General features: G+C 51.2%; 1 protein-coding gene across 1 annotated transcript in view; it reads left to right on the top strand.

The window, feature by feature from the left end:
• Positions 1 to 26,480, top strand: part of ELAVL1 (ELAV like RNA binding protein 1) — a 35,602-nt gene extending 9,122 nt beyond the window's left edge. The window contains exons 2-6 of the mRNA XM_057708913.1: positions 4,732 to 4,927; positions 14,394 to 14,497; positions 18,373 to 18,526; positions 23,077 to 23,302; positions 26,094 to 26,480. Coding sequence (XP_057564896.1) covers positions 4,756 to 4,927; positions 14,394 to 14,497; positions 18,373 to 18,526; positions 23,077 to 23,302; positions 26,094 to 26,418 — 981 coding nt within the window. The 5' untranslated portion in view covers positions 4,732 to 4,755 and the 3' untranslated portion in view covers positions 26,419 to 26,480. The remainder of the gene's footprint in view (positions 1 to 4,731; positions 4,928 to 14,393; positions 14,498 to 18,372; positions 18,527 to 23,076; positions 23,303 to 26,093) is intronic.
• The last annotated feature ends 1,482 nt before the right edge of the window (positions 26,481 to 27,962 follow it).

Below are 27,962 nucleotides of genomic sequence, written 5' to 3'. Positions count from 1 at the left end.
TATTATATATAGAATAGATAAACAAGGTCCTACGGTATAGCACAGGAAATTATATTCAGTATCCCATAATAAACCATAATGAAAAAAACTATGAAAAAAATAGATAAAAACCGAGTGTTAAAAATGAATAAAGCTGGACTTCCTAGGTGGCGCAGTGGTAAAGAATCCGCCTGCCGATGCAGGGGACACGGGTTCGAGCCCTGCCCTGGGAAGATTCCACATGCCGCGGAGCAACTAAGCCCGTGCGCCGCAACTATTGAGCCTGTGCTCTAGAGCCCGTGAGCCACAACTACTGAGCCCATGTGCCGCAACTATTGAAGCCCACGTGCCTAGGGCCTGTGCTCCACAACAAGATAAGCCACTACAGTGAGAAGCCTGTGCACCACAATGAAGAGTAGCCCCTGCTCTCAGCAACTAGAGAAAGCCCGTGTGCAGCAACGAAGACCCAATGCAGCCAATAAATAAATAAATTTTAAAAAATGAATAAAGCTGCTATAAACATTATTGCATAGGTTTTTATATGAACAGAAGTCTTTATTTCTCTATATGAGGACTTGGAATATGGTAAGTGTATGTTTAATTATGAGAAACTGCCAATCTGCTTTCCACAGTGGCTGTAACGTTTTTACATTTTCGCCAGCAATACATGAACGTTCTAGTTTCTCCACATCCTCACCAGCACTTGATATTGTGTTTTGTTGTCATTGTTTGTTTGCTTGCTTTTATTTTATTTTGTTTTAGATCTCTTAGATGGGTAATGGTATCTTGATGTGGTTTGTTGGTTTGTTTTTTGGCCGCACCACGCAGCTTGCAGGATCTCAGTTTACCAACCAGGGATTGAACCTGGGCCCTCAGCAATGAAAGTGTGGAGTCCTAACCACTTGACCGCCAGGGAGTTCCCTTGATGTGGTTTTAATTTGCGTTTTCCTAATACCTGGTAATGTTGAGCATCTTTCATGTGTTTATTTGCCATCCATATATCTTCTTTGGCTCAGTATTTGTTCACATCTTTTGACATTTTAAAAATTGCGTTGTTTGTTTTCTTATTAAGTACCAAAGATCTTTAAAAAAAGATGTTCTGGATACGAGTCCTTTTTCAGATATGTGATTTGCAAATATTTTCTTCCCGTCTGTGGATTATAATTTTCCTAGCAGTGTCTTTTGCAAGAGCAAAAGTTTTAAATTTTGATGATATCCAATTTATCAATTTCTTTTAATGGATTTGGCTTCTGGCATTGTATCTAAGAAGTCTTTGCCTCACCCGGCGTCAGAAAGATTTTCTCCAAGAAATTTTTCTATTTTTACATTTTAGAACAGAGGTCGGCACACTTTTTCCGTAAAGAGCCAGATGGTAAATATTTTCAGCTTTGTGGACCATATGGTCTCTGTCACAGCTACTCAGCTCTGTCACTGGAGTGCAAAAGCTGCCACAAACAATACATAAACAAATGAGAATAGCTGTGTGCCAATAAAACTTTATTTATAAAAACAGGCAGTGGACTGAACACATTTGGCCTGCAGGCTATGGTTTGCCAACCACTGTTTTCGAAAGCTAACTTTTTACCAGGCATAGAGGACCCCTACTCTGGATAGTGAGATTGGGGTAATTATGGCCCAGTTTATCTTCCCTGAAAGCAGGGTGAGGGAAAAGGGAGAAGAGTGGGTACCTAACTCAGAACAAGAGTGAAGAGAGAGGGCGATAAAGGAAAAAAGGAGGAAGGAGGAAGAAAAATGTTTAAGTCACATTTTGAGCAAACTTCGGTGTGCATTTTTAAAAAAATATTTATTTATGTTTTTATGTATTTGGCTGTGCCAGCACATGGGGTCTGGTTGCAGCGTGTGGGATCTTTAGTTGTGGCATGTGAGATCTAGTTCACTGACCAGGGATCGAACCCAGGCCCCCCGCATTGGGAGCTTGGAGTCTTAGAAACTGGACCACCAGGGAAGTCCCTCAGTGTGCATTTTAATTCTTCAGGGTTAACCCTTGTACTTTGGTTCAGGCTTTAGTGAATGTTTTTGTTTGTTTGTTTTTGAGCTAATGATCTATCTTAAAGTCTCATGGCCACAGATGGTTTAATAGATTCATGGAGTTTTTCCTGATTAAATCCATTAATGCCATGCTTTCTACTGAAAATCGGTATTTATTTAACCATCCCTCATTAATACATATTTAGATTGTGTCCAGCATTTTACCAGCCATGGGGTTGGTGTATTCCTCACACGTATTTTCCTGCCTATGTGTGATTATTTCTGTAGAGAGTTTCCTACAGCTCTGAGTCAGAGGGTAACATTCACATAAACATTTTGGTAGGACCTGCATGTTATCCTTCCAAGTTTGTACCATGTCACACTCATTGTCGATGGTGTATAAGGGTGTTTTTCCCCCTTATCCTTACCTACACTGGGTTTTATCCATCCTGGATTGTGTTCCATCCAACTGACATAAAGTAGCATCTCTTTTTATTTTGCATTTTCCTCATTGTTTGTGAACTTGAGCTTTTTCATGGCTTATTAGCTGTATGAATTGCCAGCATCTATTAGTTGCAGCTCATATATTTTGTCCAGTTCTCCGTTGCTGATATGTTGGGTTTTTTCTTATTAATATGTAGATTCCCCAAATGAATTTTTCGCGACCTCAGCAGTATTGATACTTTGGGTTAGATAATTCTTGGTTCTGGGGGCTGTCTTGTCCTGTGCCTGATGGAGTGTTTAACAGCATCCCTGGCCTCTACCCACTAGATGCCAGTGGCACTGCACCACCCCAGTCCTTATAGCCAACAGTGTCTCCAGACACTGCCCAGTGTCCAGGGGAGGGGGCGGGCAGAATCACCCAGGGTGAGCACCAGGGCTCTAAATAAAATGATAGGGAACAGGCATTTTCTCCCAGTTTGCTGCTTGTCTGTGTGTGATGCATTTGCTGGCCAGAAGTTTTTAACCTTCTGAAGTCTAAGTTTCCAATCTTTACTTTTATGGCTCTTGATGCTAAAATATTTTATAAAGAGTGGGAAGCATAGAACATTTTCAAATAAATTAAGGAAATACTGGGAGACTGGACTAATTTTGCATGTTGCGTATGTTCTGAAGCAAATAAGAGAGCAGAAAGGTAGAGAAGACCTGAATGTCTCCATCAGGAAACAGGGAACCAGACCTGACTCCTCTCTGCTTCTTGATTTGGGGGCAGGCGGGAAATCCTGTGCAGGAGATGCCGTCAGGTTTTTATATAACCGCTGGCAAGGCTATTTTTAGAGGAGGCTAAATGTGCCTGACACTGGGCACTGGGTTTTGAAGCATAAAATCAGAACTGGGCAGTAGGAATCTGCAGATAGGAGTGGACTGCTCCCCTGAGACCTCCCCCGACTGATGGGCAGCAGGGCCTTTTTCTCGGTGATGACATTTCAGCCCCACAGGGTGCCTGCTTCTTTAGAAGCAGAGACACAGGACATCTTGGATTAGGCAGCCACACAGCAGTGCCTGTGAGCAAAACCTAGAGTGAGTAGCACTTCCAGAAGAGCGGTCTTAAGCCGACTCTACTCCAAAGCCGTCACTGTGCTCTGGTGTTTGTCACTGAAAGTAAAGATTTCTGCGGGCGGCTAAAGGTATTCCAGAGCCCGCCAGTGTTAGAGACCAAGCTCCTCTAGCTGGTAGACAAATCTTAACCTTTTTCCTGGCTCAGTTGCTCTGTCTTGGGAATAAAGAGGTGCAGAGGACTGTTGCCTGCCTGCTGGAAGACAGACCGGGTGTCAGGTCGGGGTGCTCAGGTGCACATCACAGGCTTCTTGGTGTACAGCTGTAGTGCACGTGAACGCAATTAGAGATCTTGGAACGTTCTCCAGACAACCCCAACACTTTCTCCAAGGGCTTGAATTGTGGTGCCGGAATTGTTTGTAGGTTTGTTTCTTTAAAGCCCTCTTAGTAAGTGCAAATGGTTGAACTTGGGCTGTTTTGTTTTTATTTTAGTAGACTTTACTTTTAGAGCAGCTTTAGGTTTACAGAAAGATTGCGAAGAAAGTCCAGAGTGAGTTTCCATAAACTCCTCCTCCAACACAAAATTTCCCCTATTATTAAATCTTGCCTTAGTGTGGTATTTTGTTATAACTGGTGAACCAGTGTTGTTACATACTAGCCAAAGCCCAGAGTTTATCTTAGAGTTCACGCTCCATGTTATAGGTTCTGTGGGTTTGGACAAATGTATGAAGATGTGTATCCACCATTACACCCTCATGCAGAATAATGTCACTGCCCTAAACCCCCTGTGCCCTGCCTGTTCATCCCTCCCTCCCCCCAGCTCCTGGCAACTACTGATCCTTTTGCCATCTCTCTAGTTTTGCCTTTTTCACGATATCATATAATTGAGACTCTCTAGTGTGTAGCTGTTCAAGCTCTTCTTTCCCTCAGCAGTGCGCATGTAAGTTTCCTCCACACCTTTGTGGCTTCCTAGCTCCTTTCTCTGTGGCACCGAATAACACTCCATTGTGTGCGTGTACCGGATGACTAGCGTGTGTTTCTCCATTCGCCTACTGAAGGGCATCTTGGCTGCTTCCAGTTTGGGGGCAGTTATGCAGAAAGCTGCTATAAACATCCACGTGCAGGTTTTTGTGTGGACATAAGTTGAACTTCTAGTGCTGGAAAGAAAAATGTCGTAGCGCAAACACTGTCATGAGCATTGCCTTGATATCCTGTGATATGAACATTTGAAATTTACTTCCTTTTTTTTTTTTTTGCCCCCTGCAGATTAAAAATATATATATATATACAATGTCTAATGGTTATGAAGACCACATGGCCGAAGACTGCAGGGATGATATCGGGAGAACAAATTTGATTGTCAACTACCTCCCTCAGAACATGACCCAGGATGAGTTACGGAGTCTGTTCAGCAGTATTGGTGAAGTTGAATCTGCAAAACTTATTCGGGATAAAGTAGCAGGTAAAGAAAAGGAGCCGTTTTTGTAGAGGGGATACATGTGGTGCTGTCTTCTCTGCCTGTGACTCTGCAGTGTTCCTCAGCCAGGAAGAGCCACAGCCTTGAAATGATGGCTGTGAAGTTTCATTTTTATCTCAACTCTATTTTGCTGCCACCCTGGTGTAAGATTGGATGTAGGTTCCCAAAAGAGGAAAAATCCATCGTAAGATGGAGAGTGTGTACAAAACAAGACAGCAGGAGGGAGGGAAAATGAGGAGACTGGAGAACAGGGGGACACTCTGAGAGCTGGAAGGGGCGTGGTCCCACGTGTAGAAGGGACTCTGGCCAGCACCCTGCCCGGGGCAGGTCCAGGCAGGCCCACCCTTCTTCCCAGGCTCGCATACAAGGTCAGGCCCACAGCAGAACACTGAGTCCCGTGTGGGCAGCCCTTCGTTAGGTTTGGGCCACCCTGACTATCTGCTGTCATGCTATCAACTTGAACACGTGAAACTGAACGTGAGCTCTCGGGGGCAGGAGCAGGGCAGCGGGCGACAGGCGGGCTGTGGGGTTGTCAGGCTGTCTCAAAGCCCCCACCCTCCCACACTCTCTCAGTGTCCCCATCCATAAAGTGGGGATGGTGGCTCCTATATCCTGATGCTGCCTGCTGCCTAAGGGTTTGCAGAAGGCCCGGTACCTGATAAGGCCCTCCCCACAGAGAGGCCTCTGTTCTGAGAGCATTGTTTCAAGGGCCCTAGAGAAGAACGTGGAGAGACCAGGTGCTCCAAAGCACTTCTTCCTTTCTTTTCTCCCCAGGGAGGAACGTTTTAGGGAACCCTCCTTTTCCTCCTCCTCTCTACCCCCCCTTTCCTCCTCTTTCCTCCTTCTTCTCTTCCTCTTCTCTGCCCAGCTCTGCTGAGGAATGGCGAATCTTCTCAGGAGGACTCTGGCTGCCTCCCTGGCTTGTGGGACCATGATGCTCTACACGGAAAAATAATTTCAAAGCCAAAAGTCGTACTTATTATGGAAATATAATAATAGCATTATATTTCAGTTTACATGAACGTAGAGGAATATTATTGAACCCCGTGTATCCCTCGTCGTGCTTCACCGGCTCTCAGCATTTGCCAGTAATGTGAAGATGCCTGTCCCCAGGGTGACCCCTGTAGAGGCTGGCTTACTGTGGTGCAGGGATTAGTACCTCATGAGTGGGGGCCTTGCATTCAGAAGTCCTTAAAGGACCCTTCCGATTCTGAGGGTCTGCGGTTTATTAAATGTCTTCACGATAGGAACTTTAGATAATACACAATATTGAACAGTGTTGGAATGTTCTAGAAGCCATTATCTGTCTCCAGTTTCAAGAGACCATCTTGAATAAGAGTCCTCGTAGAGAGGTTTTGAAATTCTCATGCTCTGCTACTCAGTCTTGCCTTTCTCCTTTTTTGTTCTGGTGGAAGGGAATTTTCAGCCCCGTTGATATTCCTGACTTCTTTGTCTTTTGGCTTGTGGTGGTTTTCAAAGGAATGTGAGCTATGTTAATAGGAACACCTAGATTTGGCAAGATCAATCCAGAGAAAACTGGTTTTGAGAAACAGCAAAAGCATGATTTGGAAACTACTTGAGTTCAGAAATAAACTTTTCCTGTTCTCTGGGCAAGGTTGAGTGTGATGCACTGGGAGTTGTGGAACAGGTAGCTCCACATCTTGCTAGCATTTCTTTAAATTGAATGAACTTGACTTTATGGAAAACTTACTGCATTCACTTTTCTCCTTCTGCCACCGGCGTGTGAAAACTTCTTCATGGCTGGTTCCAGGGCCGTGGCCTCATATCGCACTCCCTCGTGTCCTTTATTACTCCACTCTGGTGAAACCCCAGCGGACATTACATTCGTCTGACTGCTTTCTCCCAGCCTGGCTCAGGTACCCGCCCCAGGGAGAGTCTCATGTCCCGGCAGACAGGCACCCCGTCCAATCAAACCCCAACCAAGCTCGCAACACGGGCATCCCCGTGCCCTGTAGCAGCCACTTCAGTGCATTTTCTCCCCTCGGGCCCCCTTTCCTCTCTCGTGATGACCGCTTCCTACTTCACAGTGAAAATAACAGTCGGCTCGCCTCTGTCCTGAATCCCTTCCCTTCTTGGCATCCCAGGAACCTCAAGTTGTACAAGTACCTACTTTCCTGGGTCTCGCCAGGACCACCCACCAGCATTCACACGTGCTCCAGCTTCTGCTGTCTTTAAGAGTGCTTGCGAGATGCCCGGACTGCCTCTGGCTCAGGCTCCTCTGCTTGAGCACTACTGATGTTTGGAGCCGGGTGACTCCTGTGGGAGGGCATCCAGTACCTCGCAAGGTGTTGAGCAGCATCCCTGGCCTCCACCCAGTAGATGCCAGAGGCACCTTCTGAGTTATGAAAACCAAAATACATTCCCAAATGTTGCCCTATCCCCTGGGGAGCAGAATCACCCCGAGTGAGAAACTGCCCTAGCTGATGTCCTCCCTCCCCTGTTCACAGAGCCGTCTTCTCTCTCTCTTCCTTGTGGGAGCTTCCTCTTCCCATGGGTCCATGAAGCTGGCTTTCTCCTGCCTCTGAGGCCTCCCTCTGTAGCTCTTGAAGCTCTTTTCCAGCTGTTAACTTAAGTCCTCGGCTTACCTCCCAGGCCTCCTCTTTTTCCTAAACCAACATTGGGGTGAGCAGATGCACCCCTACAGCTTAGCTTGACATTCAGTTTTGCCACCTCTCTTTCAACCAGAAAGTTCTCTTGAGTTCTAAGCCCTTCAGCCCCTCAGTGTTTCCCAAACTGACCTTGACTCTCCCACAAGTCAACTGCTTGTTTCCCAGGGTTCCCACCTTAGCAGATGGCACTGCTGTCCACTCAGTGGCTCCAGTCAGAAATCTAAGCATGACCATTGCCGTGTGTCCCTGGTACTCATCCTTCTGGATGTTTCCATCCCTTTTCCTCCATCCCTCCTGCCACCATATTAGACCAGGCCACATCATTTTTGCCTCCCCTGTTGCTTTACGCTAAGTGGCCATCCATGCTACCTCCAGACCATTCTCCCAACTGTGGCGAAGGAATCTCTGTAACACACCAAATATACAGTCATTCGCCTGCTTTAAAACCCTTCACTTCCTGGGCCCCATTTACTTTAGAATGTCTTTCCTGGCCTGATCTTGTCATCACTAGATGCTCTTCTCTGGGTCCCCACAGTGATTAGGCAGACCTGCAACATGGATTTCCACACTGCACTGAAGTTGGAACTTTTTGGTCCAGTAGGTCATTATGGTTCTCAGAGGCAGGCACCCTGTTGTATACCTAGATGTAGCTGTAATCAGTGTTTTTTGAGTGAATAAATGAATGGGTGGGTCTGGGGATTGGGGGAGAATGCACATCAGCGTGGACATTCATTCATTCAGCAAGTGAAGAGTTCCGACCGTGGGCCAAGCACTGGTGATAGGAGGAAGAGGGGACACGGTGGTGGCTGGGGTGCTGGGAATGTCTGATGTGCTGGCCTCCAGATTCAGAGTGTTTCTGGCCAGCCAGGCCCCACTGTTGGAGACATGCATTTGTTGCTGCCTGTTCCATCCTCAGTCGAGACTACCTGGCCTTACTGTGCAGCCCTGTCCTGCTCCCTGTCCTGGTGTCTAGCTGCTCTGCAGATGCCATGTGGCCCATGGGGGACCATGAGCCAGCTTCCACCCTCCTGCACTATGTCATGCTGGCCACTTGGTCCCCAGATTCGAACCTACATGCTCAGCTTCTGTCCCATTGCTTTGTACCTCTGGTCAGGATAAAGCCCATACCCTGGCCTGCAGCTCCCAAGTCTCCTTGAGACCCTGTCCCCCTCTTCCCCAGCCACTGCACCCATCACTCACCCTCTTGGGCTGGATTGAGCTGCTTGTCATTTCCCAGACACACCCTGCTCTCACACTTGTGATTTTGCCAATTCTGTTCCCTCTGCAGAGATGCCCTTCCACACCTACCCACTTCCACAAAAGCTGACCACTTTTCTTCTTAATAGGAATCACCTCTGTTCCTTATAGAAAAAAACTTAACATGAGACAAGCAGGAAGAAAAGTTTAAATTACCCATAATCCCACCACTGTTAGGTTTTTAGTTCATGTCTGTCTAGACTTTTTTCTTTACATATTTATGGTCGGGAGCAGTCATGTGCTTTCACAAAAATGGGCTCGCACCTCCCAAACTGTGTGGGAAACTTTTCTTCCTGTATCTGTGGACATTTTTCCCTGTTGCTGAACATAGCTGTCTCATGGTCACAGTGATTAAGTAGTATTCTTTTGCATGCAGGTTCTGAGTTTACAATAGGCTGTAACTGTTTTTCCCTAGTTAAAAGTCCCACTGAGGTAAATATCCTGGCACAAATCTTTGCTCACTGGTCATTTCCACAGGAAGTCTTCCTAGAAGGGAACCGGCAGAGGGGAGAATGTGTACTTTCTAAAAGCTCTTGACCCATATGGCCAACTGATTCTCCAAAGAGGGTCTCCAGTTCACACACCCTCTGCTCGGCCCCGCCATCCCCTAGGCCGGGCAGGGTTTCTCACCTCTTCTTTTAAGTGAAAAGTGACATCTGATGGTGGTGGCAGTTTGCATTTCTAGTAAAGTTCATTTGTTATGACTGTTTGCACTTTTTTTTTTTAACTAATTATTTATTTTATTGGCTGTGTTGGGTCTTTTGCTTTGCGCAGGCTTTCTTTTAGTTTCAGTGAGTGGGGGCTGCTCTTCATTGTGGTGTGCGGGCTCCCCATTGCCGTGGCTTCTCTTGTTGTGGAGCATGGGCTCTAGGCGCGTGGGCTTCAGTAGTTGCAGCACATGGGCTCAATAGTTGTGGCTCACGGGCTCTAAAGCGTAGGCTCAACAGTTGTGGCGCACAGGCTTAGTTGCTCTGCAGCATGTGGGATCTTCCTGGAGCAGGGATCGAACCCTTGTCCCCTGCATTGGCAGGTGGATTCTTAACCACTGCACCACCTAGGAAGCCCTGTACTGTTCTTTTATAAAGGGACTCTTCTTGTCTTTTGTCCATCTTCTTTCCTTTGGGGACATTTGCTGTTTCTTATTTATTGCCTAATTATTCACCCCCCTCCCCCACCAAGACCCAGTCTCTCTCCCTCAGTGATGTCTTCCCTTGAGCCCCTGTGGACCGTCAGAGAAAGGACTTGACTGCATCGCCCCCCACACATTGCAGAGGAGGGCCTCGTCCACGGGACGCTCGCCTTCCTCAGCCATGTGTCCCAGGTCAGTGTGAGGAACACTAAGGGATTAAAACATTATGTCTGGCTGCTCTGGTCTGCAAAAGCAAGTGAAATGCCATGGAATCCTCTCTTAGTCTTAACCCTAGTCTAAAAAGAGAGAAAGATGTTTGGCGATACAAGAACCCTGGCCCAGGGGTTGCCCAGCTGGGCATGCAGCGTGGTCCTCGTGGAGGCAGCCATGCTTTTCTCTGGCACAGTGGCTCTCGGGTGCTGGCCCATGAGCCGCAGCAGCACCTGGGGACTGGGAGAAACGCATCTCAGGCCCCACTCAGACCCACTGAGTCAGCCAGTCTGGGGTGTTTGAACCTTTCTGGAGGGAGGGCAGAACCAGAGCTGAGAAGCACTGCCCTTCCTACAGTGCTGGGAAGTGAGAGCTGAGGGGGCGCTGGCCCCAGACTCTCCTAGACCAGGCCCAGGGTTTATTCATCCTCCATCCCAGTCCTTCTTTCCCTCATCTCCTGCTGCTCCCCTCCCCACCATGTCTCCCATCCTGGACTCGTGGTGCCCCCACCCCTGACTCTGGCCGGCCTCGCCCTCCTCAAGCCCCAGCAGCCTGTGCAGGATCTGTGCCCTGCCACTGCTTGTCCGTGAGCACCCCCGCTCTCCCACCATACCTCAGACCCCCCTTATTCAGGGCTGGTCTTCCATCGCCCCTAAAGGGGGAGGGGGCAGCAGCTGACCTGCCTTCAGGGCACTGACTGCAGCGGCTCGCTGCCTCCTCATCTGTAAGGAGCTGAGAAGTGTGGATCCCCATGCCTGTCCAGCATCCTGGGTCCTGGGCTGAGGAAGGCCCTGGGGAGCTGCGTCATTACCCTGTGTGGCTTATGGACCCTCTTAGAGAAACAGTAACTTGGGAAGTGAGGGCCTTCCCCGAGGCACCTGCTCTGAGCACAGCCCACCAAGTCGGGGCTCTTCTGCATAACCATGGGGAGCCCCGCTCCCCTCGTACACTTCCAGCCGCAGTTCTCAACCTGGGCTCGGCACTGGAATCGTTGGGGAGCTTTACAAACTACTGAAGCTGTCCCCGCTCCTCCCTCCCCCAACCCCATTCTGATGTCATTGGCCCAGGATGTGGCCTGGGCAGTGATGGCTGCCCTGGTGATTCTAACCAGCCGCCAGAGCTGAGAGTGATTGGTTTATAGTGAAGGAAAGAGTGGAGGTGGGCACTCAGCACTGTGTTAACCCTTTAGTCTCTGGCCTCACCCAGTGGGCGAAATCAGGGGCTCCCCTTCATTCCTCACCCATTCATTCCCTCTCAGTGCACACAGGTACCCACCACAGAGAGCAGAACACACTGGGGGACAGAGCCAGTCCCAGCCTGGGAGTGCTGGCTCTCTAGGGACCTCAGCCTCCCCAGAGCTCCCTGCCGCGACAGCCCATCTGCAGATCCGCTTGGTGGCTCTTCCTTCTGCCATCCTTGCCCTGGCGCGTGGCCCCCGTCTCACACCTGGTCTGGCTCCCAGGCTTCTGTGGTCTCTGCACTGGCCTCAGCCCTGCTGCAGCCACAGTCTCCACCCAGCAGCCATCTCCAGGCCAGTCCCCTGGCTCGTTTCCTTCAGCCGCACTGGCCACCTTTCATTTCCTGGAACACACCAGAGTCGTCTGCACCTCAGAGCCTTGGCGCTTACTCTTCTGCTGGAGTGCTTGCCTCCAGCCACCCAGAGGCCTTGCTTATAATATCCCCTCCTCAAAGGGCGCTCCCGACCTCCTGTCTCCCATGGACCCGTCCTGTGAGTCCCTCTCAGGCCACCGCAGAGGTTCTCCTGGTAGCACTCCATGGCTTTCTTTGTTGGTTTCTTGCTGGTTTGTTATCTGCCTCACCCAGTGGGACGTGAGTTTCATTAAGGCGAGAACTGGTCGTCTTCGTGATTATCATTAACCCCAGCCTGGCGCGGGGCCTGACTCATAGTAGGTGTTCAGCTAACATGTGAGGGCCCGTTGAGGAAGAGTGGAGGGGGAGCAGGGCTGGGGAAGGAAGCAGTGGCCATCTGAGGGTGTGTGACTTCCTGGGTGACATGGGCACATGGTGGTCAAGGAGTTCACCCAGGAAGCATCGATGACAGAGACAAGGGCCAAAGGTAGAACCTTGGGGACCATCTCGATGGAATGGGTGGAATATGAGCAGCCCAGGGGGGGCCAGGTGGGGAAAATGGGCCTCGCCCCCCGCAGCCAAGTCTCTGAGACCCATGGAGTTTTGTTAGAAATGTAGACCTGGGGGTGGCGTCAGGTTTTGGTTTTGTTTCTTTAAAAAAGAAAGTGGCCCGTGCAGAGTAGCTAATAGTTTGTGTAGCTCCTCTGCCCTGAAGGAGGGAGAGTGTAACTCCGAGTGGCACTTGTTACATGTGGGCTGTGGAGGGACTTCCTTCCGAGGGCTGCAGTGAGGGTGGGGTGGGTAACCTTACAGTGGAGAAACCTGGCAGACCGACGGCCTTGGCCAGGGGGTCCATGCCAGCATCCACTGTGATGCGTCATGTGGAGAGCATGTGCCCGGGTACGATGGCATGAGAAGGGTGCTTCACTCTGTGGTCTTCTTCCTAAAAACCCATTATAACCCCAGTCTGACCGCAGGAAAAACATCTGACCAACCCAGATCGATGGTGATTCTACAGAATTCCTGGACCAGTCCTCAAAACTGTCAAGGTCATCAAAGACAAGGATGGTGTGAGAAACTGTCCCAGCCAAGAAGAGGCTAAGGAGACTTGACAGTTAAATGTCACGTGGGATCCTGGATGGCATTCTGAGGCAGGAAAGGGCACCAGCGGGAAGCTGAGGCAGTCCGAATCAGACGTGGACAGTAGTTAGTGTGTCAGTACCGCTTCATCCTAGGATGAGGTGTTACTAATAAGGGAAGCTGGGTGTGCGGTACATGGGAACTCTGCGTTGTCTTTGTAATTTTTCTTTAAATCTAAAAAACACAGTATTTTTGTTTGTTTGTTTGTTTGTTTCAAGGTGGCAAAACTGGGTTAGGCTCTCACTGGGTCTCGTTATCAGCAAGATGGGCCCAGGTTCCGCTGGCGTGACGGGCTGAGCCAGCACATCTGCCATGAGGATCTCTGCCTGCCTGTGGCTCAGGCCTCATCATGTTCTTACCATCCAGTGGGGGTGGTAGGTGGTGCGGAGCTCAGGGGGGGCGGGCCTCTGTCCCACTCACGCCTCTGTCTCTGTGCGCGGGGGGTGCCCACTAACACGGCACATGGATGGGTGAGATGCAGGCTTGGTGGCGGTTCTCTTCGCTGGGCCTGCTCCATAGTGAGAGTGTAAAGCTCCTTCCACCCCGACCCTCATCCATTGCTTCTCTCTGGGCCTCCTGGGGCCCCACAGCCACTCCCCTGCTGTGCCTCCCCTCCTAAGTATCCAGTTGGTGGTCACTCCCGCCACTTCTGAACCATTCCCCAGGAGGGCATGGGGACACCCTGTCTGTAACCCTGGATTTCTTTGGGAAGAACTCAGGTTTGTGCCTGCTTTACGACTCCCCTAGGCTTTGGCTGATGATGCTGTCACCATGGGAGCTGCTGCCAGAGGGGGACTCTGGACACCTGGCCAGGACTGTGAAGTTGGGGCCCAGGCTGTCCTTAGCGCTGCCTTCTTCTGGTGCTTCCTTCCTCCTCCCAGAGCTGGGTTTTAAGTTCAGGAATGTGAGGGGAACTGACACTGGGTGGCGCCAGAGCCCAGCAGGCCTGCGCACTCTGAGCATGGAAGTGGCGGAAAACAGCCGGGCATTGACAGCTGGCCATTATCGGGTTCTCCCCACCCGCTTATCCTGTCTGCTGCCGTGACTGTCCTCCTCCTCGCCCTCCACCCAGTCCCCCTTGGAGCCGCACAGAGGGGCCAGCAACAGTGGGACAGATCCTTGGCACTGCTTTGGTGATGGGTTCCCCTGGATGCTCTTAGTAACACAGTGTTTCTTTTTAAATAACTTTTTTTTTTTAATTACAAAAGTCCTATTTTCTAAATTTGTTCTTTGCAGAAAATATACAAGTTTGCCAAGGTAGTATAACAAATAAACCATCAATAGATTGTAACGATAAATCTCTAACCCCTCTTTCCCGAAGGCCATGGTTCTTAGTGTTCGCGTGTGTTTCCTTGGTCGTCTTCTCTCTGGTCTTGTCCTTTTGAGCCCAGCCGGACACTGTCCTGTTCATCCTCCCCATCTCTCTCGCGCGCGCGTGCGCGCTGCCTCGCTGGCTCTCAGCGGCTCACCGATGTCCACGTGTTCTCCCACACAGGACACAGCCTGGGCTACGGCTTTGTGAACTACGTGACCGCAAAGGACGCAGAGAGAGCGATAAACACGCTGAACGGCTTGCGGCTCCAGTCAAAAACCATTAAGGTAAAGAGCTGCGATCACCATCTCGTTCCCTCCTGGCTGCGCAGAGGTCTGTTCTGAGCCCTGGCCTGGGTGAGGGACCCCCTCCCCCCCGCCTTACCTCACTGACACGGCACCACTGGCACAGTCGTTTCTCAGAGGCCTGGTGCTTTCAGGGCATCTGGGGCCTCCTCTCTGCTCAGAATCGAAGCATTGTGTGTCAGGTGCATGTCGGGTGGTGACCATCCCAGGCCTTGTGCCTCTGGCTCACGACCTCCTCAGCCCCACCAGCAAAGGGAGGGTCCTTGTGAAGGACTTAACACAGAGACAGCCCCTCCCTGGCCCCAGGTGTCCCCGGTGTGTGGGCTCACAGTAGCCTCCTCTGCAGGCCTCCCTGCCTGTCCCTACCGGGCAACGTGCTCCCGTCCCCGTGCAGCTCCTGACCTCGTGCCGAGCGGGCGTCCAGCCAGCACTGGGCTGCTGCTCACGCCTGGTTGTTGCTGTGGCGGCGGCGGCATCGTCCCTCCCCGCCCCGGCTTCCCTTCCTGCCCCCTCACAGCCAGCAGTAACCCTTCTCTCAGCAGCCCGTTGAGCATTATCTGGCAGGTGTTTTTGCGTACTTACTGTGTGTCACATGATGAACGAAACAAATTCTATGTGCCTGTGTGGCTGGCCATGTGCGCGCATGCATGCGCATCTATGCACAAATGATAAACGAAAAATATGACAGCCATATGTGGCAGAGGTGCGTGTCACGAGGCGCGTAGGGGCGCCGTGTCCTCTGGGGGCTTCATGATGACTTGAGGTGACTTGAGGGGAGTGAGGGAGCCACGCGGCATGACCTGGGGACGCCTTGGGCAGACAGTCACCAGCGCCATTCCCAGTTCAAGGGCTGTGGTGGCTTCCTGGGACAAGTTGTGAGTCCTCCAGGCCTCACAGGGTGGCTTCCCCAACCTTCATGCTCCTCTCAACCTGCCGCCGCTGGCCACGCCCTCCTCTCAGCCCGGAGCCCCACCTCCTCCTCACCCCCAAGTATCTGTCTTAAGGCTCTGCCCACCCCTGGACCAGTCTTGGGTTTTCCTTTCCTTGCTCCCTGCTGAGCCCTCCTGTTGGAATATGCCTTCTCCCCCGCCCGCCCCATGCGGGACCCTGACCCGGCTTCCTGAAGCAGCCGCTTGCCCACAGACCTGGCGAGTCAGCCCTGGTTCCTGAGACATGCGCCTGCCAGAGTCACCTCCCTCCACCTGAAGCCACCGGAATGAGAGCGTCCATTGAGGCTTTGCACCTGCCAGACCCTGACACCTAGTTCTGGGGGCCGAAAGTCCAAGGTCCGGGTGTCGGCAGGTTGAGTGCCTTCAGAGGCCCATGGGCTGTGAAGGAGGATCTGTTCCGTGCCCTTCTCCCAGCGCCTGGTGGTCACTGAATCTTGGGTGGTCCTCAGTTTATAGAAGCATCACCCCAGTCTCTATCTTCATCTTCACATGGGGTTCTTCTTGAGTGCGTGTCTGTCCAAATTTCCCCTTTTTACAAGGACCTAGTCATGGATTTGGGGTCATCTTACTCCACTTTGACCCCATCTTCATTAATTGTGTCTATAATGATCCTGTTTTAAATGAGGTCACATTCTGAGGTACTCCAACCTGTGAACTTGTAGGGGAACCTAATTCAAAAATCCCTTGTTCTGCACAGACCTCTCACAGGAAGGTTTCCTAAGAACTGGACAGTAGACCTAATTGAGGCACAGGAGCAGGTGGTGGCAGGAGCTTAGCAGAAAGGGTTCTGGGCCCAGTGTCTGGGAGCAGGGCCAGGCACGCCTGCCATGTCATCGCGCACCTGCCGCCTGCCGGTCCTGTGGTGCAGTCCGTGCAGTCTTCTTGGATTCTAATTTGACTCTGAGCCTGATAGTGGCCAAAGGGAAAAGGAAAGCTGCAGTGGCCATCAAGGTCCTTGGAGACACCTGCGCTGGAAGGAATTGAAGCACGTTTGGCTGTGAACGTGTTTCCTCTGGGGCGTTGCCGGGGCACGGTCGTAACCACAGCCAGCGCCGGTGCTCGTGTGGGAATGTTCTTTCTCAGTGTCCTTCACCAAAAGCTGAGGGCAGACCCCAGATGCAGCCCGTTCCAGACAGATCTGCAAGGGGCCAGACAGAATGGTCCTGGGAGGCAGCTCCCTACTGGCCCAGCCTGATCCCAGGAAAGCACAGAATAGCCTGAGTCCTGGCAGGCCTGCCTCCCTTCTTCAGCTGTCCTGCCTGGAATCTGACGCCTCTCCCTGCAGCATTTGGTAAAATTGGACAACAGGCAGTTGGAGGGACCCCCTCTAGCAGGAGTTTGAGTGGTGTGTTCTTTGGGGCTGGTTGATGTCAATGCAGAAAGCTTAGGCCCAGATGTAGGAGTGGGGCCGATATCCTTCCTGGAAGTTGAGGAGCCTGACCATCCCACCTGGCTGGGGAGGCCCCAGGGGCCAAGGTGGCCTCTTTCTCTGGGGGCAGTGCTGCCTCTACCCCAGGTCTTGAACAAATCATTGGGTGGCCCCAAAGTGCCTTAGGCCTGGCTGCAATGCAGGGAAGCTTTCAGGACATGTCTGCTTGTACAGTACTGCCTCATGGAGACCACCAGCCCCAGATGGGACCTGGCACCCGGGGGCATCCTTCTGATCAGTGTCACTTCTGTTCCACTCTCCTCTGATGCTCACCTGCATGAGCCCCGGCTCCTCTTTGGGTGGAGCTGGGCGCCGACCACGCCACAGTTTCTCCTTCCATCTGCCGTCTCTCCTGCTGGATTGCATTCTGCTTTCCGGGCAAAGTCAGTGTCTTTTCCTTTTCTGGAACGTCCCAGGTGCAGCTTGAATGTTTGAGAGTCGGCAAGCACATGAATGAAGGGGGGGGTGTGTGTGTGTGTCTTTTTAGCATGTAGAACAACCCTCCTGCCCTTCCTGGCAGGCCTGAGTGTTGTGGTGAGAACACACCTGTCGTCTGTGCCCTTGTGCTGCCCAGTGACACGTGAGAGGTCGTGTTTGCTCCTGTGTTATGGCCTCAGTTTTGTGACCGCCAGAGAGAACATTCTGCACAGGTCTGAGCCCCCACCCTTCCAGAGCACACGGTTCTCTGCTTCCTCCTCCTCAGTCTCCCAGCCTCCTGACTTGGCTCTGACTCCCTTAGGTGTGATTGAGTCCTGGCCACCAAGCTGCCCCTTTGTGGGCGGGAGGGCTTTATCCCAGGGGCTCCTTCCTAGCAGAGGTCTGGCCTTGGTCCCATCCCTCCTTGGCCTGCTGGGTCCACTCAGCTGTCGCCCCAACCTGAAAGCACCAAAGACCTTTCCTTGCCACCAGCCCCACACACACACACCGTTTTATCTAAGCCACTGTAAAAGTTCATTTTATCCTTCCTTCAGTTTTGCAAAACATAAGCCCCCAAAGCATGGGGTCATTTAATATTGAACACTCAACGTGTGCACCCCGCAGCACTCGGGCCCCGGGGGACTGGGCTCCCGCTGCGAGCTTGCCTGTTGGCAAGTGGGTGTCACATTCCCTGCAGCTCCCAGCTGTCTCTCTCCTGCTGTCCCCTGGGCTCCTCACAGGCAGGACCAGGGCCTGTTCCCAGCCCTGCTCATTCTCCAGAGAGGCCTGAGGTTGTGGTAGGAGAACAGGCAGCTGGGGTTCAGTCCCTGCCCTGCCCCCGATCAGCCATGGACCCTCAAACTCTCGACTGTGAAACAGGAGTAGTGTCTTGTCATCGGGGCATGGGAGGGCCTCTGCCTGGCCCACGGGGAGCTGCCAGCACGGGCTGCCACAGGTGACCTCCTTCTGGGGTTGGCTTTTTCTCACGAAAATTTAACACCCTCCCTCAATGCTTTGGCCATACACCTGCCCTAACACCAGCAAGTGGCTTTGTTTTTAAGGTGTCGTACGCTCGCCCGAGCTCAGAGGTCATCAAAGATGCCAATTTGTACATCAGCGGGCTCCCGAGGAACATGACCCAGAAGGACGTGGAGGACATGTTCTCCCGGTTTGGGCGGATCATCAACTCCCGGGTCCTCGTGGATCAGACCACAGGTACGGCGGGTGGCCCGGGACGTGGCGAGGTTTCCCCCCAGGTGGGGGCCAGGTCTCCTGGGGAAGACAGATCGCTGTCGTTAGTTATCCCACCAATGAGGACAGAATCAAAGTAAGCAGATGTTGGCTTTTGTTTTATGAAGCTGGGGAGGTAAAATGGCATAAAAGCAGCCCTGCGGTAAAAAGTTAGGCCAACGTTTTATGGTGAAAGTACCAAGAGATTCTGGCACTTCTGCAGGCGCCCACATGTTCCAGGTTGGACTACGAATGTTGCTGTTCTTACTGCAGGCAGCGGTGTGCCATGTGAGACAGTCTTTCCCCAAGGTCCAGAGTCCCCTCCTTCCATTGTCCCAGAGCTCCAAGGGTGACTGTTTCTGAGGAGCCGTAGTTTAGTCTCCATGACTCGGATGCCCCACCCGCCTTGGGTAGCATGTTCAAAGCTCAAAGCTTGAAGGCAGCAACTTCCTCTCTCAGGCAGTCCTGACCATGTCACCAACCCCTCTCGGGTCATCTCAGTTCAGGACATGAGCAGCCTGGGTGCTGGGCTCTGCATAAAGCAGGCAGGCATTGCCCGGCTGAGCCCTGCACGCCCCAGAAGCAGCCCTTCACTGCGGCCACTGCCCCACTGGCCTCAGGCCTGAGGTTGGGTCGGCCCCACCCAGTCCCATGGTTTTTATGTTCTTCTAGCACAGAGCGTGTTCACCCCCCCCCCCACCCCCCACAGAGCTGAGGTAGTCAAACAAACACTGGGTAATTGGGTCACAGCAGCCGTGGCTTCGAGGTGACCTCCCCCGGGAGGCTGCAGAGCAGACACAGAGAGCAGCGGGCAGAGCACCCCGGCCCATGATAGTTGGGGGTGGAGGTGCACGTTTTCCTGCATCCCCCCAAGCTGTGTGCTCTGGGGCCCACAGTCTTATCACCTGCTCTCCCTTCTCCTGTCCCAGCTGTGGAAACTCAACTTGGCATGGGCCAGCCGTGTCTGCCACCCAGGCTGCAGTCCTAGGCTGGCGCCCAGCCTGGAGAGGAGTGAACAGCTCAAGTACCCCAGGGGCCCGAGGAGGAGAAGGGGCTTCTGGGCCCCAGGCTCTGCTGGAGGGACATGGACTCCACCCACCTGGCCTCCTTCTTTCTGCCCCTTGGCTCTGGGCTGGGGGATGGGAGTGAGGTGAAGATGCCATGTACTTGGTGTAAACCCCTGGTCACGCCAGAATAGTCTCCTGTGGTCCCTAAAGTTCCCCTTACTTACCTTCAAGTGCCAGTTAAGAGAGTGATCCTGTCAGCCGGTCAGCACACGTATTTATCCCCAGCCCCACCTGCACAGACGCATCTGGGCTGCCTGGGGACCTGGAGGGGGTGATGGTAGAGGCCCGCATTCTGCCTCCGTTGCCCTGCTTTTCCCCATCCTGTATGAACTGCTATGCCTCTGCTTGTCTCCATGCAGCCCAGCACTGCTAAGCAGGGCCCGACTCTCAAGTTGGAGTCCACCCACCTTGAGAACACACCCCTGGCCATGTAGCTTTTGTCCCCACATCCTGAGGAAGCTCACTCCTGTAGACAATTCACTCACCCATTGGCCGGGGATCTTGCCTCCTTTCCGTCTGCAAGGCTGGTGTCTGCTAGGGTTTGGGGGCACTTCAGGGTTGTGCCCTCAGGCCTCCCTGCCAGCTTCTGCCACTTTGGCGAGGGTAGGGCCCACCCCACACCTCTGTCTGCAGGAGCTTTGCAAGAAGGCATAGGGAAGGAAGCCGTGAAGGGGGCCCGGGGGCTCCTTCCTGTCCACAGCCCTCCCCCAGGCCGGGTGTCAAATTGGAGAATAGAGAGGTGAGCCCCTGGGACTGTGGGCTCCTCTTCCCTCCTTCTGCTCCAGAGGAGGCCGCCGTGCAGGGCTCGTCTGCGGGGACAGAGGCTGTTCGTTCCTGGGACCCCGTGGAGCCCGGGTGGCCGGAGCAGAGAATGGCAGGGCGAGCAAGTTTGCATGTCAAGTTTGCCTTCGTAGGACGTGCTTTTTAAAGAAACAGGGAAGCTCTCTTAAAAACCTCTAACCTGAGCTGACAGAACTTTTTAAAAAAACTTCTTCGCTTCTTTATACATTTTAATTGTGAACTTTACAGTTGACTTATCTGGAGATAGTGCCATTTTTTGGTCTCTGCTCTTAATCCTAAAAACGCTAGGGGAAAGAAAAAAAACACAGAGCCATCTTTAAAAAGTATACATTCATCCAATCATTGAGTGAGTTTATATTCTCTCCCTTTAAGTAACATTCTCTTTCTCTTACTCAGGTTTTGTGTATTTCACTCGGGCAGTTTTCATTTGATAGTCATTTTACAAAACCAAACAGGGAAACCACACTTGCACACACACGCTTTCTCTGCTTCATCGCAACGTCTTTATGAATAGAGTGGAACCGTCTCCTGCAGACAGCTTTCTGTAGTAGCCAGCCAACCACAGCTTCCAGTGGGATTTGCCTGCAGTTAGATTTCATTCGGGTTCCCATCTGTGTAAGCTGTCATTCGTGCCATTTAAAAGTAAATAAAAAAAGTGTATGCCAAGTACACGTTTTCAGGTGTTCCTTCTGAACCGAAATTTTAAAATGTGCTTAGGCTCTGGAATGTTCCTGGCGCGCATGTGAATTGCTGGGTCTGATCTCACTAATTCACTGAACATCTCTGGCTGTGTCAATGTTAAGTTCATACTTAAACAGTCATGGAGTCCGTGTGGGGCCAGCCTTGAGGCTGCAAGGAGCCACTGTGCTGGGGGCGGCCCCAGAAGGGAGAGTTTCCTAGTTGGATAGTTGGGGGGTGTGCTTTAGGACTTGGTCTCCACGGTATGTTACTATTGTAAAGGAAGAACCCCTACCCGAGGGCCCCTGACTACTGTCTGCTTGTTCAGATGGGGCCCACGGTGTCACATCCAAGTCAGGACAGAGCCTGAGATTCTAGGCCCTGAGGGAGCGACCATGCCTTGCAGTGGCACTTGTCATCTCCGCACCCACCTGGTGTGCCCCAGTCTCCCAGGCCCCTCCGCAGCCTTGGGGCCAGCTGGGGAGAGCCATGCCCTGTGCCCATAATGGGGACAATGGGTGGGACCCTGTGGGAAGTGGTGAGCAAAGGTGGCGGGACGTAGGCACTGACTGGGGGGACGTTCCTCACACTCACTTAGCCGGTGGCCCAAGGCCCTGGGCTTTTCTGCTCTGATGGTTGTCTGTCACCATGCGCCAAAGGCCTTAGGACAGCCTGTGTGTGACAGTGGAGAATGAGAACGTCCAGGGTAGGGCTGTCTGCCATAGTCTCCCCTACCAGGGCACACTGTGCCTCCAGCCCAGGCCCGTCACCCCCAGGCTGGCCCTCGGCCATCACTACTACACTTAGACCTTCACGCTTGACCCATTTCTTCTCCCGAGGAGAAGGACCCAGTTCTCTTCCATGGTTCTGCATTCCCTCATGCCAGCCCTACCCCATTCCTTGAGTTCTTTAAGGGATGAGGGCCCCTCCTCTTTCCCCTCAGACCCAGAATGTGGGCAGATGGGGGGTGAAGTGTGACTGAGCCCCCTCCACCTAGTTGGCTCCGGTCTTAGACTTGTGCCAGGCTGACCTGACCCTGCCTGCAGCAGTTGGGCCTGGGACTCAGACAGCCTGGTCCCGAGCTACGTTCTTGCTCTGTCAAGGGATGGGGTTACAGCAGGACCTGGGGTTTGCCTTCGGGCGGCTTAGTCCAAGTAGCAAGAGAAGGTACTCTCCCAAGGCAGCTGCAGGCGGTGATGAGCAGGCCCAAGGCAAGGACTCTTCAGCTGCCGGGAATTCTGTGGGTGGGTGTCAGCACCATTGTTCGCAGGTTTTTGGAAAAAGAGAACGTGGCCTTACTTGATTCTGAGGGCAATTTGGGGCCCACAGGAGGTCCCAGGACCTTATAGTGGAATATCCATGAGGTGAGTGAGGTGCTGGCGGCAGGAAAGAGCCGTCAGGGTACAGCTTGGTTACTAGGACTCCATGCCCTTGAGGGATGCAGGAGGCTGAGCCAGGCACTGAGCAAACAGGGATTCGGTCATGCCAGCCGGGGAGGTGACAGGCTGCAAAGGCCCAGCTGGGGTACGTGGCCCGGTGGCCGGGCAGGCCGTGGGAGGGAGTGCTCGGAGCCTAGAGAGAATTCCATGTCGCCCGCCCACCCCTCAGCATGCCACGCACTCACACTGCGGTGGACACCTGGCATCAGAATAGTGATGGAGGATATAATCTCTTCCAATGTGGCTTCTTTTAAGAAAGTGGTCCAGGATGTCTATTTGGGACATTGTCAACAAAGTGTCTTTTGGCACTGAGTCTGTGGAGTCGTCACTTCAACTCAGAAGAAAGTCTGAAACCTTAATCTCTTATTAGTTGTCGTTTGTTTTTTTTATTTGTTCATGTTTCCATATTTAGGTTTACTTTTTGTTTATCTCATTAACCAAGCATCCAGTTTGAACCACAGTAGCCTGACTGACTTGACTTTTGCTTTTCAGTTTTAAAAATCCTTGCCTTTTTTTACCCTAACTTCATTTTTGTTGATTTGTTAAAAAGGTTTGTCCAGAGGGGTTGCGTTTATCCGGTTTGACAAACGGTCGGAAGCAGAAGAGGCAATTACCAGTTTCAATGGTCATAAACCCCCAGGTTCCTCCGAGCCCATTACAGTGAAGTTTGCAGCCAATCCCAACCAGAACAAAAACGTGGCACTGCTCTCCCAGCTGTACCACTCGCCAGCTAGACGGTTCGGAGGCCCCGTTCATCACCAGGCACAGAGATTCAGGTGGGTCAGGCGTGCACGCTCTTCCTACCGTGGCCGCACAGGCCCCTTCCAGCTGCGCGGAGCCCTCCTGGTTGGGTGACGACGTGCCGTGGAAACCACTGGGCACAGCGGGCTGATCACGTCAAAAAGTCACACTCAGGGCCATTTCATGTCCCCATGTGCCCCCTCCTCCCCTGCATCAGAAAGGTATCTGTGTGGAAGCTGTGTATTTCCGAGTGTTGTCTTTAACTGGAATAGAAAGGTAGTGCAGCTCCAGCCAGCTCCCAGCAGAGCGAAACACACGAGTGGACCCATGAGTTTAAAAGAGCATCCCAGATCTGGGAGAGAAAAGATGCAGCCTTAGGGGTGCTTACGCGAGAGCCGTTCTTCTTCCAGAGTTTTAAGTAGGTTTTAGACATTTGATCAGCAGCTCTGAGGCAAACCTTTCTCATACACCTACCTTGTGGAGTCATTTGATATCTAAATATCACATGCCTTCTGTTTAAAGGCTCCGTCCTAGAGGTGCACCGTTTTCCTACCTTCCTTAGTCTTTCCATATAAAATGATTCTAGTCACCAGCGTGTAGTATCAATAGAACAGAGACGAGTAGAGTCAGTAACTTGGACCCTGAAATCAAGTGTGTTACTGCCTCACGAACAGCTGAGATCCCGCTTTAGGAGCTGTTTGGATTTGTTTCCATCAAAACCTCGAGAAGTAGCAGGGGGGCTCATCTCAGGTATGCTAAGGATTTCTCTCTGTGACTTTTCAGGGTTCCCATCTTTGTTTTAAGTGGTGAGATTGGGTAACACCACACTCATTTCCACGGATGCCGTTTTTCAAGGTCTTATTTTCACCCTCCAGTAATCCAGAGTTCTCAGCTCAGCTCAGGTTTCAAAGCTGGCCTTCCTTCATTGGCTTTTCTGGTTTAAAGGCAAAGCAGGGGAAGTATCTTTGGACAGAAGTGAGCTAAATCCAGTTTTGAAAGTCAGTAAGGTCAGCCTCATTGCTGATTGGGTGGGATGTGTAGACGGCCAAGTTCACTGAGTTACCCAGGAACTCTGGAAAACCTGGAAGCTTGGAGGAGAAGAGAAAAGGGAGACAGGAGGTGCAGGAGGGGCCAGGCAGGATAGTGACCGTGACCTCCAGTGATGGATGGAAGGAAGGGGTGTGAGGGAAGGTTCGCCACCAGAAGGCAGACTAAGATAAGAATAAGAGGAAGGAAGACCAAGAAGGGGAGAGGGTTTGCAGTCAGTTCTTACCACGTCAGGAAAAGCCCCCAGATCAAGGAAGGGTCAGTTCTCCTCTTGTACCGTCAGAAGAAAGCGTGGGGGGGGGGGGGGTGGGTTTCATGACAGTTCAGGTGAAAGAAATCAGCTCCAGTGAGCAGGAGAAAACTCACAAGAGTGAATAAGAATGAGAATCATGTCACTAAAAGACAGTAAAATATTACCTGAGGTTATTTTCAGTATAATAGCTAAATCAAAATTTAGTTAACTACCGTAACTTGGGTCCATATCGTACAAAACTTGGACAAAAAGAGGTCCTTTTAAAGGTCGGAACCTCTTTCCAGTTCTCACTGAAAAGCAGCTCATACAGATACTTGGGTGCCCTTCCCTGCCCCCATTTCAGTGATACCGTGGTCTCACCATAACAAGCCTCCTGGTTCATTTAACCAGTTCAGACATCTGGTGCGGGCTATTTAAAATTATTCTCGCAAATTCAAAACTATGGCCACAATGTGTCTTGATTCTTCTGTACGTGTATCAAGAATCACCGTCGTGTCAGTGGGCCGCACCTCAGGGCTGGCTGCTCTTTTCCCGTGTCTGTCGAGGGAGTGAATCTGTTTAGTGACACTTGAAGGCACCCCCCACGCACCCCTGGATCAGACTCACAACTCAAACCTGATTTTATTTTGGAGCAGGTAATACTTCTCCAGTTGCACTGTGTGGCTTCAGAGATGCTGTATCATGCTCAAATATTCTTAAATTTATCCTCCAGCTGTTACTTTTGAGTTTGTGAAACATCTCAAGGGCCATGTGGCTTCAGTAACAATTTTGTCATCTCCCTTAATCCTTATTGCATTGGCCACGACTTGTGGAAGGCTTATTTTTGATGTGACTAAAAGTGTTGCTTTAGAAAGGGGTGCCACATTTTTGGTAAAGCTTGGTGGACTTGCAGTTCACAGGCTGGGCCCTTCTGGGATGTTATGTACCAGCAACAGAATATCTAGAGCCGTGCCCTGCTGGCAGTGGCCCTTCCTGGGAGTATGCTGTATGCAGGTACTGCTTGGCTGTGAACACCCTGAGAGGGAGGGTGCTGACGGGGGCGGGGGGTAGGGTATAAAATTCAGAGAAAGAAAAGAGAAAAATTCAGCCACCGCGCCACCCCACCTCCCCCCAACACACATACACATACATGGACACAGAGGATGAGGAACGGTTTCCTCCAGGCAGAGCTGAAGGTATGACAGCACCTAGGAGGATGTGGAGAAGCTTCCATCATTTAAAATCTGGGAAGTACGGGTGTGACTGAACAGTGGGGGGTGGAGGGAGCGGCTGGTCAGAGGCCAGTAGAGGCCATTGCTCCGAGGCTCTGACCCCTACAGGCAGCAAGTGTCTCTCCTGAGGGTCGACTCCCTACAGAGCAGGGAGCCCATGCCCTCCTTCCGCCCCCATATTGAGTTCCTCTTAGTTAAAAACTCCTGATTGTGACTGAGGGGGGGTGTGCCAGGCCAAGCGCCTCACGTGGGCCGCGTGTCAGCGCACTGGCCCGCACTGACCTTGACCTGAATGCTGTGCTCTCTGTTTGCTAGGTTCTCCCCTATGGGTGTAGATCACATGAGTGGGCTTTCTGGTGTCAATGTCCCAGGCAACGCTTCTTCGGGCTGGTGCATCTTCATCTACAACCTTGGTCAAGATGCCGATGAGGGAATCCTCTGGCAGATGTTTGGCCCCTTTGGTGCAGTTACCAATGTGAAAGTGATTCGCGACTTCAACACCAACAAGTGCAAAGGCTTTGGTTTTGTGACCATGACAAACTATGAAGAAGCGGCCATGGCCATAGCAAGTCTGAATGGCTACCGCCTGGGGGACAAAATCTTACAGGTTTCCTTCAAAACCAACAAGTCCCACAAATAACTCGCTCATGCTTTTTTTTTTTGTACGGAATAGATAATTAAGAGTGAAGAAGTTGAAACTTTTTTGTTAGTGTACAACTCATTTTGCGCCAATTTTCACAAGTGTTTGTCTTAGTCTAAATGAGAAGTGAAAAGGTTTTTATACTCTGGGATGCAACCGACATGTTCAAATGTTTGAAATCCCACAATGTTAGACCAATTTTAAGTTTCTTAAGTTATTTCCTTTAAAATATATATTAAACAGAAATCTAAGTAGACTGCATTGACTAACCAGTCCCTCGGGATGGTGGTGAAACTGAAGCATGCTTTACCTTCTGAGACTGTCTAACACGCGTTTCATTCGATGTCTCCACAAACTGGATAGAAACAAACAAACAAAAAGAAATGACCTTTTAGTTTTAGTTTTTAAACTAAAGATGTTAGACAGATGCTGAGTGTGCGTTTCTCAACCGCTTCAACATTTTAAGCGATTTCTGCTTTGGTTGACAGGAAATTGCTTTCCCAGGCAGGTCCCATTGCCACCTCCTGCTCACTCAGCCACGTGGCCCCGGCAGTGGCAGCGGGCCCGTCGGCTGTGGGCCACCAGCGGGGAGGGGGGCCACACGCCAGGCCGGACCGGGCCCTGCAGAGGACACGAGCGGGTTTCCTGAGCCCAGGCGCCAATGGGAATGGACCAAAGAGTTTCAGGGAAACTCCAGTATATTCCAGAGTCAGATCTCAGCTCCAGGCATGCCTGAAGGTGTGTCGCTCCTCTGACATCCCGAATTCCTGTCCACACATTGCATGCACGGTGCCCCCACATATCGGATACTGTCGTTCACAATCATCTCTCCAGTTTCCAAGAGCATTGAACACGGTTCCAATGCGTAAAATAGCTCTATTTTTTAACGACGCAGAAACATTTGAGCATTGTATTTCTCGCATCCCTTCTCGTGAGCGCTAGGCTTTTTTCTATTTTAGTCGGATTTTGTTTTGAAACTTTGCTTTCCTATGAACACTCAGCAGAAAAGTACTTACTTCCTACCAGTTACCTATTAACCAAAAGAAAAAAAAAGAAAAAAACAACAAAAAAAAAACCCCTTTGATTTGTAGTTTTAAAGATTAACCCTCAAAGTTCTCTTCATAACTGCCTTGACATTTTGGGTTGTTCTGTTCTGTTAATTTTCTTTTGCTTTTTTGTGTTTTTTGTTTGTTTTTACTTTTGCATTTAAGACCATTAAATTTGATTTTGTTTTGCTCGAATTTTGTTTTGTTTTTTATTTTACCTTTTCTTTCTTTTTGGCTAGGTGAGGTACAGACAGCCCAGCATTCAGGGAGGATTTGTAAGATCTTAAGAAACAAATATACTTGCCACAAGACAAAGCACTTACAGATCTGTGACGTTAGGGATTGTGCCATCACAGATGGTGTTTTTTTAAAATGGGGAGCCAGCAGGGAGAGCCTGAGAGAGGGCCTGAGAAGGAAGTAGGCAGGGCCCAGTCTCCAGGCAGCTCCTCAGGAGCGTGATCTGATTTTTATAAATAACCAGTGTACAAGAGGATCAAA

Source organism: Hippopotamus amphibius, chromosome 15 (genome assembly GCF_030028045.1).
Source record: "Hippopotamus amphibius kiboko isolate mHipAmp2 chromosome 15, mHipAmp2.hap2, whole genome shotgun sequence".
Lineage (NCBI taxonomy): Eukaryota > Metazoa > Chordata > Mammalia > Artiodactyla > Hippopotamidae > Hippopotamus > Hippopotamus amphibius.
The sequence above is the reverse complement of the archived record's forward strand: the minus strand, read 5'-3'. Positions and strand labels throughout refer to the sequence as shown.